Consider the following 16,428-nt stretch of genomic DNA (forward strand, 5'->3'; position numbering starts at 1 on the left):
CATGTCTGTCTGTATGTTGAAATCAGGGGCCGAATTACCGCAATCGTGATCGAATGAACTATTGTATCGAAAAATAATTTCGATATCGTAATTATAACAAAATGTACTAAATTTCATGCTCTATATCGAATGCCGTAATCTCAAATAAGAAAATTACGATTAAATTTACTCGATATCGAATGCGGTAATTCGGCTTTCCGTAGTCCCAAAATAACATACATTATTCATAATTTAAACATGAATATATCAGCTATAGACCCGGTTTGGTTGCTATTTAAAATCGATAAAATCAGCCCACAAATGGCTGAGACATAAGGAAAAACCAGGACAACCTCGATGTTTGGCCTATTTTTGATCTATATCTGAGTTTCTAAATGATTAATATAGACAATATGGATATCTAATGATAGATATTTCAAAGTCCATTGCAACGCGTCGTATATAATTCCATAATAAGTTGGACCTAATGGGTCAAAATCGGGAAAAATAATTTTAAACACGAATTTTTTCATCATACATTTTTTCACTAATAAATTAAAAATAATTTGAAAAAATAAATTTTAAATTTTGTTTACCTAAAAATATTTAAAATTTTGTATTTTAAAGTATAATTTGGTAACAGCTTAATATACCCGAAATACCCGAAATTTCCCGGCAAAAGTTTTCGGGAATTCCCGGGCAAACTTTCCTGATTAGTAACCCTATTTCAAAATCATAATTTTGTGTTCAATTTTTAGTGCAGTTTTACAGAAAGTTACAAAAGAACATTAAGTTTTGTAATTCATAAGACGGTTTACTTAAGAGGGGAGGAGTGGGCATACAATTTCCAATGAGCGTGTGTTGATAATTTGAAAAAGGTGTGGCTGAAATTTTTAAAAATATCTTCAGTAGTAGTTTAATTTGCTAAATCCCTTTCTTTGTTAGAAACACATTACTTTAATTAAAGTCTGTGTAATAAGTAAATATTAGTTTGGTGTGAAGTTATAAGGTGTAATTGAAATTTAGGGGAGTATTTTGGGCTAAGTCTCACCAAACGTTTTGTAAATTGTTTTTATTATCTTAACATCATTAAGCATTTAGTTTAATGTACTTAAAAACTTTTATGAAAACTTTGGTTCGAAGGACCACACCTGAGAAAATAACTTTAATAATAATTTATATACAAATTTAAAAGATTTTAAATCTAGAAACAATTTTAAAATCATAATTATGACTGTTAAAACATAATAATGGTTACACTGAAAGATTATTGTAAACTTTAAGCATTTAATTTAACTTTGGTTCGAAGGACCACACCAAAGTTTTGTTTTAAATGTTTGTAAGTTAAGTTTATGATTACTTAAACATCATTAATCATTTTTGTTTATATACATCATACAAATTTAAAAGATTTTTAATTAGAAAATACTTTTTAAATCATAATTATGACATATTAAACTATTAATGGTCACACACAAAGATTATTGTGTAAATTTTTATTATCATTGTTTTATTTTTCCCATTTCTATTATTATAATTTTTGTGTTTTTTATTATTATTATTATTGTTATAGTTTTTTTTTAGTTTAGTGGAATTTTTCATAAAATTTTCTTTTTAATTACAAAGCGCAACGAATTTCTTTTGTTCAAATTATTGTTCGCTCAAACACAACACAAACATTTCATTTCAATTCATTTTATTCATTCAAAACTGAAAAAAAATAAAAAAACTGAATTTATTTTCTTTTTATTGTTTACAAAAGCAAAACATACACAGCCTACTGTGGTGGCAATTTTATTTGTAACAGTAAATTATTTGAATTTAACGGAAATGATAAAATCGCCATCATCATCATCGTCATCACTACCATCAATTGTTATAAATAAATTTAAAAAAAAGTATAGAAAACCCTCGAAATCTCTATGGATGGAAATGTAAATGTTTAGGGATTTAATTAAAAATATTTTTTTATTTTATTTAATTTTTGCTTTCCATTTTAATTTAAGCAATTTAATTTCAGTTTCTTGAGTGTTTTTTTCTAGTTTTCTTTCCCATCAATGTTATAGTTTTGAACTTTTAATAATTTTCTTAATTTTATGCCAATTTATAAACAAATTTCTATAATTGATAATTGATTAGGCTGCAGAAAAAATTTATACAATTCTAATTCAAGCAATTAAATAAATTAGTTGCACAGCGATTTCTACGCGAAGCATCTAATCAAATAATGTAATAAGGCGAAGAAAAGAATTTAAAATTTTTTAATTAAATTATAAAGCTGGATAATTGAGGCAAGAAAGTAATTAAATATAAAAAAATGTAAAGCAAGAGGAAATATAAGGATTGTTTAGAGTTAAACTAATGTTAAGGGCATTTGTAAATTAGAGTGATCCTTTATTTTGCATCCTTAAATAAGGGAGTCAATTTCCCTTTGACTGTTAAAGCTACCAAATAACCTTTTGGATTAAAAACGATCCAATTCACGACATCTCAATTTTTGTATATAAATTGTTTTAGCTTTTATTCTGAAACATTTGAACAACATAAATTTATTCAAAGGCATTTCTATAGACATTTCCCATATTTCTGATAACATATGGATTCCGAGCCAATTCGAACTGCTTTTGAGACCAAGAACGAACCAAGCTAATTTCGGATACTCTGTTCTAAAGTGAAGCGTACCCCAGAGAGAGAGCACTCTGCATCGCTCGAAACAAATAGTATTCGGATGGGCCAAGGTCTGGACTATAAGGCGGGGAGGTAAAACTTCCCAACCACTTTATTCTAAATACTGTTTAAGAGGTATTGCATAGTGTGTGCATAGATGTAATATTACGGTTTAATGTCTGGCCGCATATTCTGGGCATTTTTCGGTCAATGTTCACTTCAAACGAATCAGTTGCGTTCGGTACAGGTTCCCTGTGATGGTCTGGCCAGATTTCAGCTGCTCATAATAGATATGACCCTTTTGGTACCACCAAATACAGAGCACTACGCTTCGGGTTATTGCAATGGATTCATTCTTCACCGCAAGTAATGATTTTCTTTTATAGCGTTTAAGCATCATTTCGGTTATGTCAAATCGTATGTCTCAAAATGTCTCTCGGTTTCAATTCGTGTGGTACCCAATTTTCCTGCTTTTAAACGAATCCTGCTGCTTGCAAACGTTTTGAAATTGCTGATTGAGTAGCTGCCAATGACTTTGCAAGCTCTTGATGATTTTGACAACAATCTTCATGTAGTAATGCCTCAAATTCTTGATCTTCATACACTTCTGAACCGCACGTTGAAACCGATGGATCACATTCAACATAAGCTTCGGTGAGCAATCGGTTTTTGAAATTAAAGAAGTAAAGCATAACTTCCCGCATATGACGCTTTTTAGGCACAAAATTTTACATTCTTGAAGCAAAAAAAACACTATAATGTTCAATAACTAAGTGAGAATAAATAACATAAACCATCCAGCCAATATTTCAGAAAATTTCAATTATTTTTCAGAATTTTCCTCTTGTATTTCAGTAATTTCTAATTGCATTTCGGAAACTTCCATTTGTATTTCAGAATTTTCCAATTACATTTCAGAATTTTGTAAGTGCATTCAGAAATTTTCATTTGTATCATTGAATTAATCTTCTTTAATTCAAATAAATTACAAAATAGCTTAATAAAATTCATGGAATGATCAAATTTTTCTTCAATACAAATCTAAATAATCTATAATCGAAATAAAGGCTTTAAATTCTGTTTCAATTTAAAACAAATTGAATGAAACATTTTTTATTAGATTTCAATTATCAAATATTGAACAATTCAACAATGAATGATTTGTATTCCGAAAAAAGCCTAGTATGAATCTAAATATTTTTGAAATAAATTGAGAATGTCGTGAATGAATGAATCTTAATTTGAATTGATTTGAAGCTTTCTTTTATCGAAAATTCCTAGCTTACAGACTACTATTTTTACACTAGTTTCAATGATTTCAAACCTTTTTTTTTGTATTGTAAATAGCCACAAAATGAACGTGTAATATACGCAATGTGTACCAGATATGGCTAAAAGGCATGCAGCAGACACACAGACTGGCTGGCTGAGTGACTGACTGACAAACAATTATGATTTTGCAATACTGTTCCACAACAATGATTGCAACAATATTCATATTGACACATACCTTTAATAATTTTTCTGGTTTTTTATGCCTCAAACATTGAACATACTCTAATACATTTAAAGAAGAAAAAAAAACATATTGTACCTTTTAAATAAGTGCAGAAACTAAACAATTATAACAATAATAATGTTGTGGCCTTAGCGCTAGCTCTTAGTTTTTTTTTGTGTTTGGCTTGACGTGTTTTTCTAATTTCTGTATTTGTCAGTTACCAACAAAAAAATACCAAAGAAACAACTATTAAACCACAAAATTGAAATACAGAAATTAAAGCAAAAAAATAAAACAATATATAATTATAACTAAGTTTGCAAAACAAAAACAAAAAAATACTGAAAAAAAGAAAGTTAATTATATACTAAATAATGGATAAACTAATTTAGAAACTTACAGATTTACTCACAAAAAAAAAAAAACCAAAACTTATTAAGAAACCAACCAAAAACTATTCTTTAATTATAAACTGTTCAAAGGCGTTGCATTTTGCAACAATTTTTCTTTATCTCCTTGTGGATTTACCATTTGGCCATGAATTTAAGCGAAAGTGTTTGAAAGCCAAATTTGCTATTAATTTAAAGTTGAACAACAGTTTGGTCATGAATTTACCACTCAACTTGCATAAAAGTATCAGGAGTTTTTTCACAGCCAGCGTTTTTATAAACATAAAAAATGTAAAGTTTTATTTATTATTTACATTTAACACATGCAATAAATATCTATATTTTGTTTTTAAATTTATTAGTTTGTTTTTAAGTTATAAATTATTGTTTTTATCAAATGTTATTATCACAGATTGATTCATAGAAAATACCAAGTATGTTATAATCCAATTAGGTATACAAACTGACAATATTGTGTTCTGAAGACTGTTTTGACAAATTCACAGTAGGCTAGAATTAAGATTTGAAAAATGAAATTAACAACAGAAGAATACTTTCAGAACTAAAACCCCAGTCTACAATACCAAATTTGAAGAATTAAGTATTGGATGTATGACATACAAATTTGGATTTTTTTTCAAAATTTTAGCTTTTATTTTCAAACATTTGTACAATCAAAATTTATTCAAAGTATTGGCCACTGTTAGCAATGACATTTTCCCATATCTCTGGTAACAATGGGTCCCGAGCCAAAAGAACTGCTCATCTTTTGAAAACTTCCCAACTACATCTATATATATAAAAATTAAATGGTCCATGTATGTAATGGCATCACGTGAGAACGTCTGGAGCGATTTGGCTGATTTTTTTTATTCGATTCGAAATTTTCAGGAGATGGTTTGTAAAGAAAAAAAATTCTGAAATTCCAGGTAAAACTCGGAAATTTTTTTTTAGTTCAGTCATCTGTAATAAAAAGCTCCCTAAAGTATGCAGTACAAATTTAGATATGCAGGCAGGTGTATGTGGGTTGGAGAAACTTGAAGAACTAACATTAGTAAATGCTACCGGGCGAAGCCAGGGCGATCAAATAGTTCTAAATAGTTTTTAACAGGTATTGCAACATCTCGGACACATGATGTCCGTTGGAATATTACGGTTTCATGTCTGGCCGCATATTCTAGGCATTTTGCGGCCAATGTTCGCTTCAAACGAATCAGTTGCATTCGGTAGAAGTTCCCTGTGATGGTCTGGAGAGATTTTAGCAGCTCCTAATAGGTCCCACCCAATGCATAGCATTACCTTATGGATACATTTTTCATCGCAAGTAATGATTCGGTGCAAAAATGATTGTCTTTTATAGCGTTCAAACATTATTTCAGACATGCAAAATCGTCTTTCGAGGTCTCTTGGCTTCAATGATTTTTCTTATTTCGCAATGATTTTAAAAGCTCTTGTTGAGTTTGGCAACAATCTTCGTGGAGTAATGCCTTCAATTCTTGGTTTTCAAAATTTGTTTGGCTGTCCTGGGCGATATTAGTCTTCTGTCCACTTCTGAACCGCACAATCATGCCTCTCACAACCGAAACCGATGGAACACATTCAGCGAAGGCTTCAGTGAATAATCGGTGTACTTCAAAGAAGTAAAGCAAAACTTCCCGTCATATTCGTTGGTACAAAATTCAAAATTTTCGAAGCAAAAACCCTTCAAAGTGACATATAAATTGTTATAGCTAGATCGTCTTAGATTCTTATGAGGACCCAGAATATATATGTATAATAATGTGGGTCTACGATTAATATGAGGCCATCAGCGCACACACAATTTTGTTGTGCTTGCTGTTCTGGTGTCTTATAGTCCTTACATTACCAATATCAATACAAAAGTGGGGAAGCTACCTTTTGGTATTCAAAAGCAGATGCGTGGAAAATACCACTAAATAAATAGTTTGGGGTTACACCACTTTTGCACTGATAGCCTCATACGTAGATGTGTCACAAACGGAATGAGAAAATCAGTATAAACCCATCTTTTTATCAATTCCACATCTAGAGAAAAAAACCTTTTAAACCATATATATTTCATCAGTGGACAATAACATACTTAAAAGTGTACCACAAAAAAACGTGTGGCCTATATATATATAAGATTCTGATTAATAACATCAATTAATTAATCAGCCCAATTATGAATAAAAAATTCCGCGGTAGTTTTTTCACATTGAATTTGAATAGGAAAAATTTGAAAAGGGGAAAAACTCCCGGGGAATTTTTATTCATAGCTGGGCTGAATATGAATTCTGATTAAGATTTTTAAAATTTGAATATTTTTGTTTGATTTGTTTTAAATTTTGTATGGAAATTCTGTTTTATAAACCTTTTATAAAATTAAAAATTGATTATTAATAAGGGGTTAAAAATTATTTAAAATATTTGGAAAAGTTTTCATTGTATACAAATTCAGATTCTCCAAAATCAAATGGAGTCCGATTAGTTTCCGCTAAAGAAATTCTAAATCATACTAAAGCTATAGGAAGTAAAATAAATAAAAATCAAATAAATATTTTTTTACAAGTTTTTTTGCTCTTATTGCATTTTTCTTAAGGTTTCTTTCTGCAAACAATAAAAAATGCAATTATTATTAAGGTTTGTTTAAACCAAATTTAAATTACAAATGTTTTTTAAAACAAAAATTATAAAAACGAAATCAATGATGCGTTTTATTAGACGAGAACAACTTAAACACTTTTCGTCGGATTCGGGACAAGTGGATTCATTTCACTTTCGAACAAAACCACAGAACACATCACTGGAAAATAAATACAACACAAACAATAAAACATACAACAACAAAGACTAAAATAAACAAATGCAATTACAAAATGCAAAATTTTCATTTTATATATTTCTTCTTTTTGGATTTTTCATTTTTTTTTTTTTTATTTCTTATGTATTTGAATTTTTGTGAAAGTATATTGACCGATTTCCATTTTGTTACTGTTTGTTTTTGTTGTAAAATATTCAATCACAGTTTTAACATACATACATTGTCGTTGTTGTTGTTGCTGTTGCTACTGCTGTGTTGTACATGGTGCGGTTAATGACCAACTGTAAAATTTTACATACATTTACAAACAGACGTACTGGTACTAGTACTACCAACAACAAAAAGGTCAGCCTAAGTTTTATCACACATTTCCAAAGCTCCAAGAAAAAATGTGTTAATAATAAACGGTTGGGAAAGTTCTTCTTCCTCAAAAACTAAAAATTACAAAAAAAAACGCCAAGAAAAAACTCTTTAATGTTGCCAACAAATACTAACAACTAACAATAAACTAAAAAAAAGCAAAAACAAAAGCATTTAAAAGAAAAAAAACTAAGAAAAAGAAGAATGTCATTAACCTTACTCCATTTCGCAGCCACCATTAAATTAATACATACTCTCACACAAACACACATGCATACACTCACTTACAACCCAGCAGTTCTGGGTGACTAGCGAAATACTGATTTTAATTATCACTTAGGATGACCACTAGTTACGTGAATAGTTATTTTACCATGAGCTAGTTCTAAGCATAGATTCAATTGACCATACATAGATTACTAAGAGACTGTATTAATACTGGACCAAAGTAGTCAACGTTTATGATTCACTTACCGTTTACTAGTTATCCAGCAAAAACTGGAGGAGACACGACTCGAACGCACGAACATCAACCATATTTGCTTGTCAATCTAGCACCTTACTCACTACATCACGACCTAAAGAGTGAGTCAGAAAAAACTTATACTTGTATTAAGATAAATAAAACTTAAACCGTTCAATATAAAAATTCTCAAAAATATGAAAATTTATTAACCCTCTAACCGCAAACTTTAAAAAGCTAAAAAAAAAAGTTGTCGAATAATTTTTTTTAAGGGACCCAATAAACACAGAACAGCCATCAGAAACTAATATGCAAATTAAGTTTAGGAACCAGGTGCAAAAAGGTGAAGAGTGCCTCAGGGCATTGTTGCCGGTGTAGGCGTAAAAAAACAAGATGCTCCATCTTTTTTGCTTAACCAGATTGGAAAACGGTCGATATTGTCATAACGGACATCATTAACTGGACGTTTTGATTTTTCGCCAACTTTTTAACTTCCTGGCTGTGGATCTTCTTGTGGAGTACCAACTGATCATGAGTCAAGGCAGATAATTTAATCCGTCTGCCTTCTCTATCCTATAATTTTTTTTATATAATAAAAAACTATGAAATATAACAAACACGCCAATAAAATTAGCCGCAAACGCGACCCTTAGTTTTTGCGTTCTCAACACACTTTTTGTTAATTGTTTAACTTTTATAAATTCATAGACTGAACGAAGAATATCTTTATCGTTAGTAAAACTTTGATTTAAAAAGAAAATTACGCACAAAATTTTACGTGCTAAATTTATGACATCACTATCAAAACAGCTGACAGAACAAAAACTAAAAGTCTGAATGTATTTCGACCTTCGAGGAAAATGTTAATAAATATGTAGCTAAAGTCACCGTTAAATATAAAAAAAAAATTCTGGACATTTGGGTCCAGAATTGTATATTATTGTTAAATTTTAAACTAAATGGCCTTTTTTACATAGTGTCATGATGCCAAATCGGGCCAGAAATATGAAGGCACTCTGTGCTGCTTTAAGAAATGCAGTACAAAATAAACGTTCAAAGTGACTACACTCTAGATTACTTAGAGACACCTAAGTGACAATTGACTTTACGCTAGATTATCTGGTATGTATAAAGCAACCAATTGACTTCTCTCTGCATTACAAAGAGCACAAATGGCCCAAAATATATAAATTTGAGTCAGCCAAGTCAGCCTAAGGGATACATTGTCTACTTGTAAAACTGCTGGGTACTCACATGCATAATTTAATACTCATGTGTATTTATTTTTGCGAAAAATACTAATAAAGCATGAGTGTAAAATAACATTAACTTTATTTCTTGATTTTATTTTTTTTTTTTTTCGCCAATGTACTTAAAAAGGCAGCAAAACAATGATGTGGGGAGACCAACTACAATGGGGACGACAAGGCAGCAGCCACAAAATGTATTTGTTTATATCTATTAATAAGTAAAACAAACAATTAATGTGGATAGGGAAATGTATAGAGAAAATTAAGTGTTTAAAATTTGATGACAAATTTTTAAGAAATTACAAAGAAGTGCAAATTTTAAAGAAATTATATAATTATATGAAATAAATTATTATGAAATTATTCATTTAATTAGTAGTGCAGTAATGAGACAGCAATATGTTTAAAAATAGCTTAATTGGTGTAAATAATAATAAATTTTTAAATATTTTTTTTTTGAAATTCTTTTTTATAAACCTATTATTATAAATTTAAAAATTAATTGTGACTAAGGAGCTTTGTGAATAATATATATTTCATAATAGTGTATGTATTTTTTGGTTATTTTCTAAATCAAATATTAACCACAAAATTAATATGTTTTCTTAAGTTTTTCAAGCTTTGTTACCATTTCAAATTTGTTCCTTCGTCCAGACATTTCTATGCTTTCTCTTATTATGTTTTCATCTATGCATATTTTCTCATTTGCGTAACTCAATCCGATAACGAAAATGTTCGAAAATGTGTGCTAAATACATTGTAATTCGAAAAGATTTCCTTTCGAATCGAATTAGGGAGTAACCCCCTGAGATTTTCTTAATTCGATGTCAAAAATTCTTAAACCTAAAAAAAAGAAAAAAAATTATTGCAAATCTTGACTGATTCAAGTATTTCTTAAATTATTCGCTAATCAATCACACTTATCGTGGTTGGCGTAAACGTTTTACGCCTACGACAATTTCGTACTAGATTAAAGAAAGAGTTTGAAAGAGTTCATGGGAATATCACGATAGCATGTTATTTACATGTTATTGCCGATAGGGATGAATATTTTTAGCTTCGAACAGTAATTTGGGGAATGTTGCTTAATCTGATGAATCCAGAGTTTCCTATTACATGTTTTACGCTAAACTTTTATATTGTTTGGTTCTCAGGAGCAATTGAAACTCCATACAGAATTGATAGGATGGAAGTCAGAATCCTAGTTTTATACCCATCATCAAAAAAATTATAGTATGTCTATTGATTTTGTCATACCATTTGCAACACATCGAAATATTGGTCGTAGGTAGACTCACAGAAGTATATGTGAAGCTATCAGTGCAAAAGTAGTGTAACAGCAAACTATTTATTTAGTGGTATATTCACTTACACCACTTTTGCTACATTATTTTGTTATATTATGCTTTGTGCAAAAACGATTTTGTATTGATATTGGTAATGTAAGGACACCAGATCAGCAACCAAAAAAAAATTGTGGATTACACCACTTTTGCGCTGATGGCCTCATATATTCTAAGTCCTTATGTAATTCTATGACGATATAGTTATGTCCGTCCGTCTATTGAAGGGAGATGTGAGGATCTAAGGGGATGATATTTTTTTTCAAATATTCTCAACTCCTAAATTAAATCGGAAATGTTTGATATTGAAAATAGGGAAAATCGATTTAACCAAAAAAAATTTAAAAAGCAATCCGTCCATCCGATGTTTAATCCGTCCATCCGATGTTTAAAAACAATTAAAACACCATAGGGCCTAAACGAGGATGGCTAGACGAAATTTGGAATAAAAATAATCAAAATATGTTGAATCGGTTAAAAGTTTGGGATCAACATTTTGTGCGGACCGATGTAAAAGTTGTTGTTTATTTTTTTGTGGTTTGTATTTTGTCGCTGAAATTACAATCTTTCTCTACGTTAAAAGAACTTGCAAATTAAATTAGTATACATTTATAGCAAAAACTAAGCGCAACAACAAGAGTGATTAAAAAATCTTGTTAAAACATATCTTAGCTTAGTATAAGCTATCAAAAATTTCTACATAATCTCAATTTCTTCATTTCCTGTTTAACAATATACGAGTATAGAAGAAATAAAATTATACATAATTTCTATTTAAATCAAATTAAAATTACCTCATTTTAAATACGAAATGTAAAAAAAAACACTAGAAAGAAAATAACTATTTAAACAATAATTAAAAATATAATTAATCATAGGCAAATCTCAAAATATTTGCAAATTCATTAAGGTATTTTAAGTTTAATTTTTAAACTTTAGTATGTTTATAGTGAGTGGCCAGTAGCCGTGTGGTAGTCTTTGGCAGGGGGAGCTGTTACTGCAGATATCGATAAATATATTTAAATATTTTCATTTTGTTTTTTTCTTATTCTTTCATATTTATTATTATAATTTGTTTCTTATATTTTTATACATGCAGAGAAAATGACTAACTTTTGACTACGCCTTTCTTTATGTGTATCTTCTTTTACTGTTTGCCGGTAATTAGGCAAAAAAAAAAAACATTTAACAAATTTTCGATATATAAATAAAAGAGAGTGATTGTTGGCAGTAGATACATAAATATAAACAATGACAAAAAAATTGCCTTGCACTTCAAAATATAAAAAATTCAATTAAGCTAAAAAAAATATAGAACTGGTTAAAGGATATATGTACATAATTTAATTTTCAGTTTATATAAGTAAAATTCATTTTATTAAAATTTTGTATAGATATTTTTTTGTCGCTGGCTGTATATTGACATGCACATTAGCAATAAAATGCAAATAACGTAAATTATATTTGTTTAAAATTTTAAATTTTTTGGCAAATACTTTTGCTAAGACATCATTCGTACGAATACCACCAAATCGGAAATTATCTTATGACTAAACATACCAGCCATAATTATAGTTGGTGGTGGTGTTGTGGCTACCCCACCTTACCAATTTATATTATTTAAATAATTAAGTGCATTTGAAAATATGACATTTAAATGATGGTGTGATTATCAATATATAGATTAGATAATAGGCTTTAATTTAAATTTATTATTTGAAATGATTTATTTGCAGTCACCAATAAAAAAAGAAGCAGTCACCAATAAAAAAAGATTTAAATTTTGTTCTACATATTTCTTTTTTATCAGCGGGATCTAGGTTTTGATTTTAAATCCATAGTTTCTTGGTGAAATTTCCTTAGAATTTTTCGTAGATTACGTTTTTGCTATACGCCTGTTGACCATCAAAATTGACCCACCCTAATCTATATACTTTTTTTATATTACATATTTAGTTTTCAAATTCTGGTTAAGTTTTTCAAACCTTATTTAATATTTTTATTTGTTTTTTTTTATTTTTTCAGGCAGAGGAAGTTGTCGCTACAACAGCTACAACTGCCATCGAAGATATATCGGAAAATCTCGTTTCTCCCGATGAAGCCGTTACCCTTGATCAATACCATCAACACCAGGAGTTGGAACAAACTCAAGACCAAATGATGGTGGACGACTCATTCCAACGGCATGAACAGGAATGTCTACTACAACACGAGCAAGAGCAACAACAACTACAATTACAACTTGAACATGAACAGCCAAAGGAAATGGAATTTGAACAAAATCAACAAGCCGTTGCAGATCACCATGAATCTATTGAATCTCCCATAGAACAGCAACATCAACATGAATTAGAAAGTGAAATGGTCGCTGTTGAAGAGCCCATTATCGAGGCTAAACAAGCCGCACCACTTTTCACCCACGAAGAGACTGAAATTATAAATGTAACCAAAACCGAAGAAATCGAAGAAAAACCAGAGGAAAAACATGAATTGCCACCAAGCATGGTGCCAGAAACAGCTCCAGCCGAGCTATTGGAACCACCCATGGGCATGCAAAATGAGACTGAAACTATTAAGGCGGAAGTAGTAGAAGAAGTGGAAGCACAACATCAACAAACCATTGAAGAAGTCATTGCTGAAGCTGTTAAGGAACCCGTCGTAGAGGAGGTAAATGCTAAGGATGAAGAGAGTGCTAAGCAAGAATTGCTTGAAACAGCAGAAGTTAAAACTGATATACCAGTTGAGACTGTTGCTGCTGTGGCTGCTACAGCGGCCGTTGTTGCTGCAACTGCGGCTGTAGGTGCAAAAATAGCTTCCTCCCCCTCTAAAACTAAGACCGAAGCTGCTAAGAAACCATTGGCCAAGACCACAACCACAACTACAGCAGCAGCTAAACCTAAAGTTGGTTCTACACCAGCTACTAAGAAACCTATGGAAGCTGCTAAAAAACCAATGGGTCTAGCTGCCAAGCCACGTACAACTCCAGCCAGGCCCGCTGCTACAACAGCTGATAAGAAACCAATTGCCAAGACTACTACCACAACTACAACCACGGCTGCACGTAAACCTTTAAGTGCTACATCCACTACAGCCTCGAAAGTGTTGTCCAAAACTAGCACCACTACTTCGACTACACGTACTGCAACAGCTGCATCTAAGACTACCACAACAACTAGACCTACAACAGCACCACGCACGTTGACTTCAACTACTACAGCACGCAAACCAGCTACAACATCATCAACTACAAATGGACCTTTGGCCAAACCACGTCCAGCTACAGCTCCAGCTAAGCCCACGACTCTCGGTTTATCAGCAACAAATGGTGCACCCAAACCAAAACCCACTTCTCCCCGGTCTACTTTAGCCTCGCAAGTACGTAAAACGACCCCAGCAACAACTGCAGCCAAGAGTCCTGTCAAATCGACCGCCACAAATGGTGTCGCCAAAACAGCCGCTACAACCTTGGCCTCAAGAACAAAAACTACCACATCGACAGTATCAAGCACAGCTGGCAAAACATTTACAGCACGTCCAGCTCCCAAATTTACCAGTAGCTCTAGCTCAACTACTACTACCACCACTACTAGACGTTTAACAGTAGGCGGCACCACTGCTGCCTCAACTACTACCACTACTACAAAAACTAGCAGCACTCCTATGCGTAAGTCTTCACCAACTAAGCCCGCCACCGGCAGGACACCCTCAAAGTCATCAAACACTGCTGGAGGTTTGAAATCAAAAACTCCTGCTGCCAAACCAGCTTCTCCTCCCGCTAAGCCGGCTCCCATTAGAAAGCCAGTAGATAAAACCGCTCTCATTAATGGTGATGCCGCCGCCCAGATTAACAAGGAATTAAATGGTACTGCTGAAAAGATAACTGCACCCGCTGAAGAACAACAACAACAGGCATCTCCCCAGAATGGTGATTTGCAGGCTGTGCAACATGAACAACATCAGAATGGTGATTCCAGTATTCCTATGCAGACTGAAGGGCAACAGCAGTCGTTACTAGAACCCAGAGATGAGCAAATTCCTATGGATTTAATAAATGCTTAAACGAACAAATTTAAAAAAAGCATCAAAGACTTTCGAACTTTCAACACACAACTGTTTTCTTTCGAAATGAGGGTAGGCCCTCTATATCAATATTTAATTCAAAAAAAATATCTTAAAAAAACAAACAAAAAAATTTTAGATCCTTTTTAGGAAATAAAATATAAAAAATCATCAAAAGCTTTTTTCTCTATAAAAAAGCCTGATTGTATGTGAAGAATCTTAAAAAAAAAAACGATAAACAATTTACAACATTTGCTTATAAATTTGGATAAATTTCGAATGTCATGATAAATAAGATTATTTCAAATTAGTCTGCAATTTATATGCAAATGCTGTAACATAAATTTTTTTACTTAAAAGTAGTTTTTAAATCAAACAAAAAAAAATCAATGTAAAAGTATTTGAAACACACACTTACTCTCTCTCTCTTTGTCTCTTAAAGCAAAAACGAAACTTTTTAATACTATTATTTCGAAAATGTTCGTTTTTCTTTAAATTTTATACATTTTTTTTATTCTCGTTAAGAGTTTTGTTTAATTGTAGTACATTGAAAAAAATTACTGTATTTTTTGTTTAATTTTTATGTTTGAGTTTTTTGAACGAAACAAAAAAATATATATTTCGAAATGAAACAATTAAGAAAAAAAAATCAAATTCCAATTTATATTTTTTATATGCATGCTCTATATACTTAATGTCATATAAGCATATATTTTATATTTACTACTAATACATACATACTACATACATACACACAATACTATATTGAAAGGAAAACAATTTTAAAAAAGGATTTATCAATTAAATCTTGAAAAAAAATCTCAAAAATTAAAAAGAAATTAAAGAAACTTAAACAGATTTAACAGCTAATTTCTTTAACAAAACAAAAAAAAAAACAACAAAATATATTTAAAAATACAACCACAAAAAAATATCAATTGTCTTTAAAATCATGAAAATAAGAAAAAAAATATTATTCCAAATATTATAAAACAATATATATTAAAATCTCAGTCAAAGTAATTTGTCTTGTTTTATTTATGTTTCTTATACTTTCTATGTTTTTTTTCGATTATGTATCATTTCAATATTTCATGTTTTATTGCTATTTATTTTCCTACTTCCTTTTCTTTTGTACTGAAATTTGTTTATGTTTTTTTAATTTATTTATTTTAAAATCATTGTGTATTTAAAAGAAAAATTAATTTTTTTGTTCCTGTTAAGTTAAAAAAACAAAAAAAAAATTATTAAATTCTTATAACAAAAGAAATCAATCATTAACTCTTCCCAGTGTATTATTTTTTATTATTATTATTTTTTTACATGTTTTTAAATTGCTCAACTTAATTTCTTATAAAATTTAAAACATTTTTTTTTATTATTATTAATGTATTCGCAAGTATTTATAAAATATATAAAAAATAAAAAAAATGTAAAATTCTTTTGTTTTATTTTAATTTTGTTATTATTACAGGTATTATTTTTTCGTTTGTTGTTTTACATATTTTTCCTTTTTATTGAATTTAAATTTTTTTTAGAAGATTGTATATGAATGGTTATTTAGCATTGCTTTAAAACTTTATGAGAATGACTAAA

The 16,428-nt window shown here is 30.3% G+C and overlaps 1 protein-coding gene across 1 annotated transcript in view; it reads left to right on the plus strand.

The window, feature by feature from the left end:
* Map205 (Microtubule-associated protein 205) overlaps positions 1-15,736 on the plus strand; it is a 395,519-nt gene extending 379,783 nt beyond the window's left edge. The window contains exon 3 of the mRNA XM_065516395.1: positions 12,799-15,736. Within this exon, the coding sequence (XP_065372467.1) occupies positions 12,799-14,832 (2,034 nt within the window). The 3' untranslated portion in view covers positions 14,833-15,736. The remainder of the gene's footprint in view (positions 1-12,798) is intronic.
* Positions 15,737-16,428: the final 692 nt, after the last annotated feature.

Source organism: Calliphora vicina, chromosome 1 (genome assembly GCF_958450345.1).
Source record: "Calliphora vicina chromosome 1, idCalVici1.1, whole genome shotgun sequence".
Classification (NCBI taxonomy): domain Eukaryota; kingdom Metazoa; phylum Arthropoda; class Insecta; order Diptera; family Calliphoridae; genus Calliphora; species Calliphora vicina.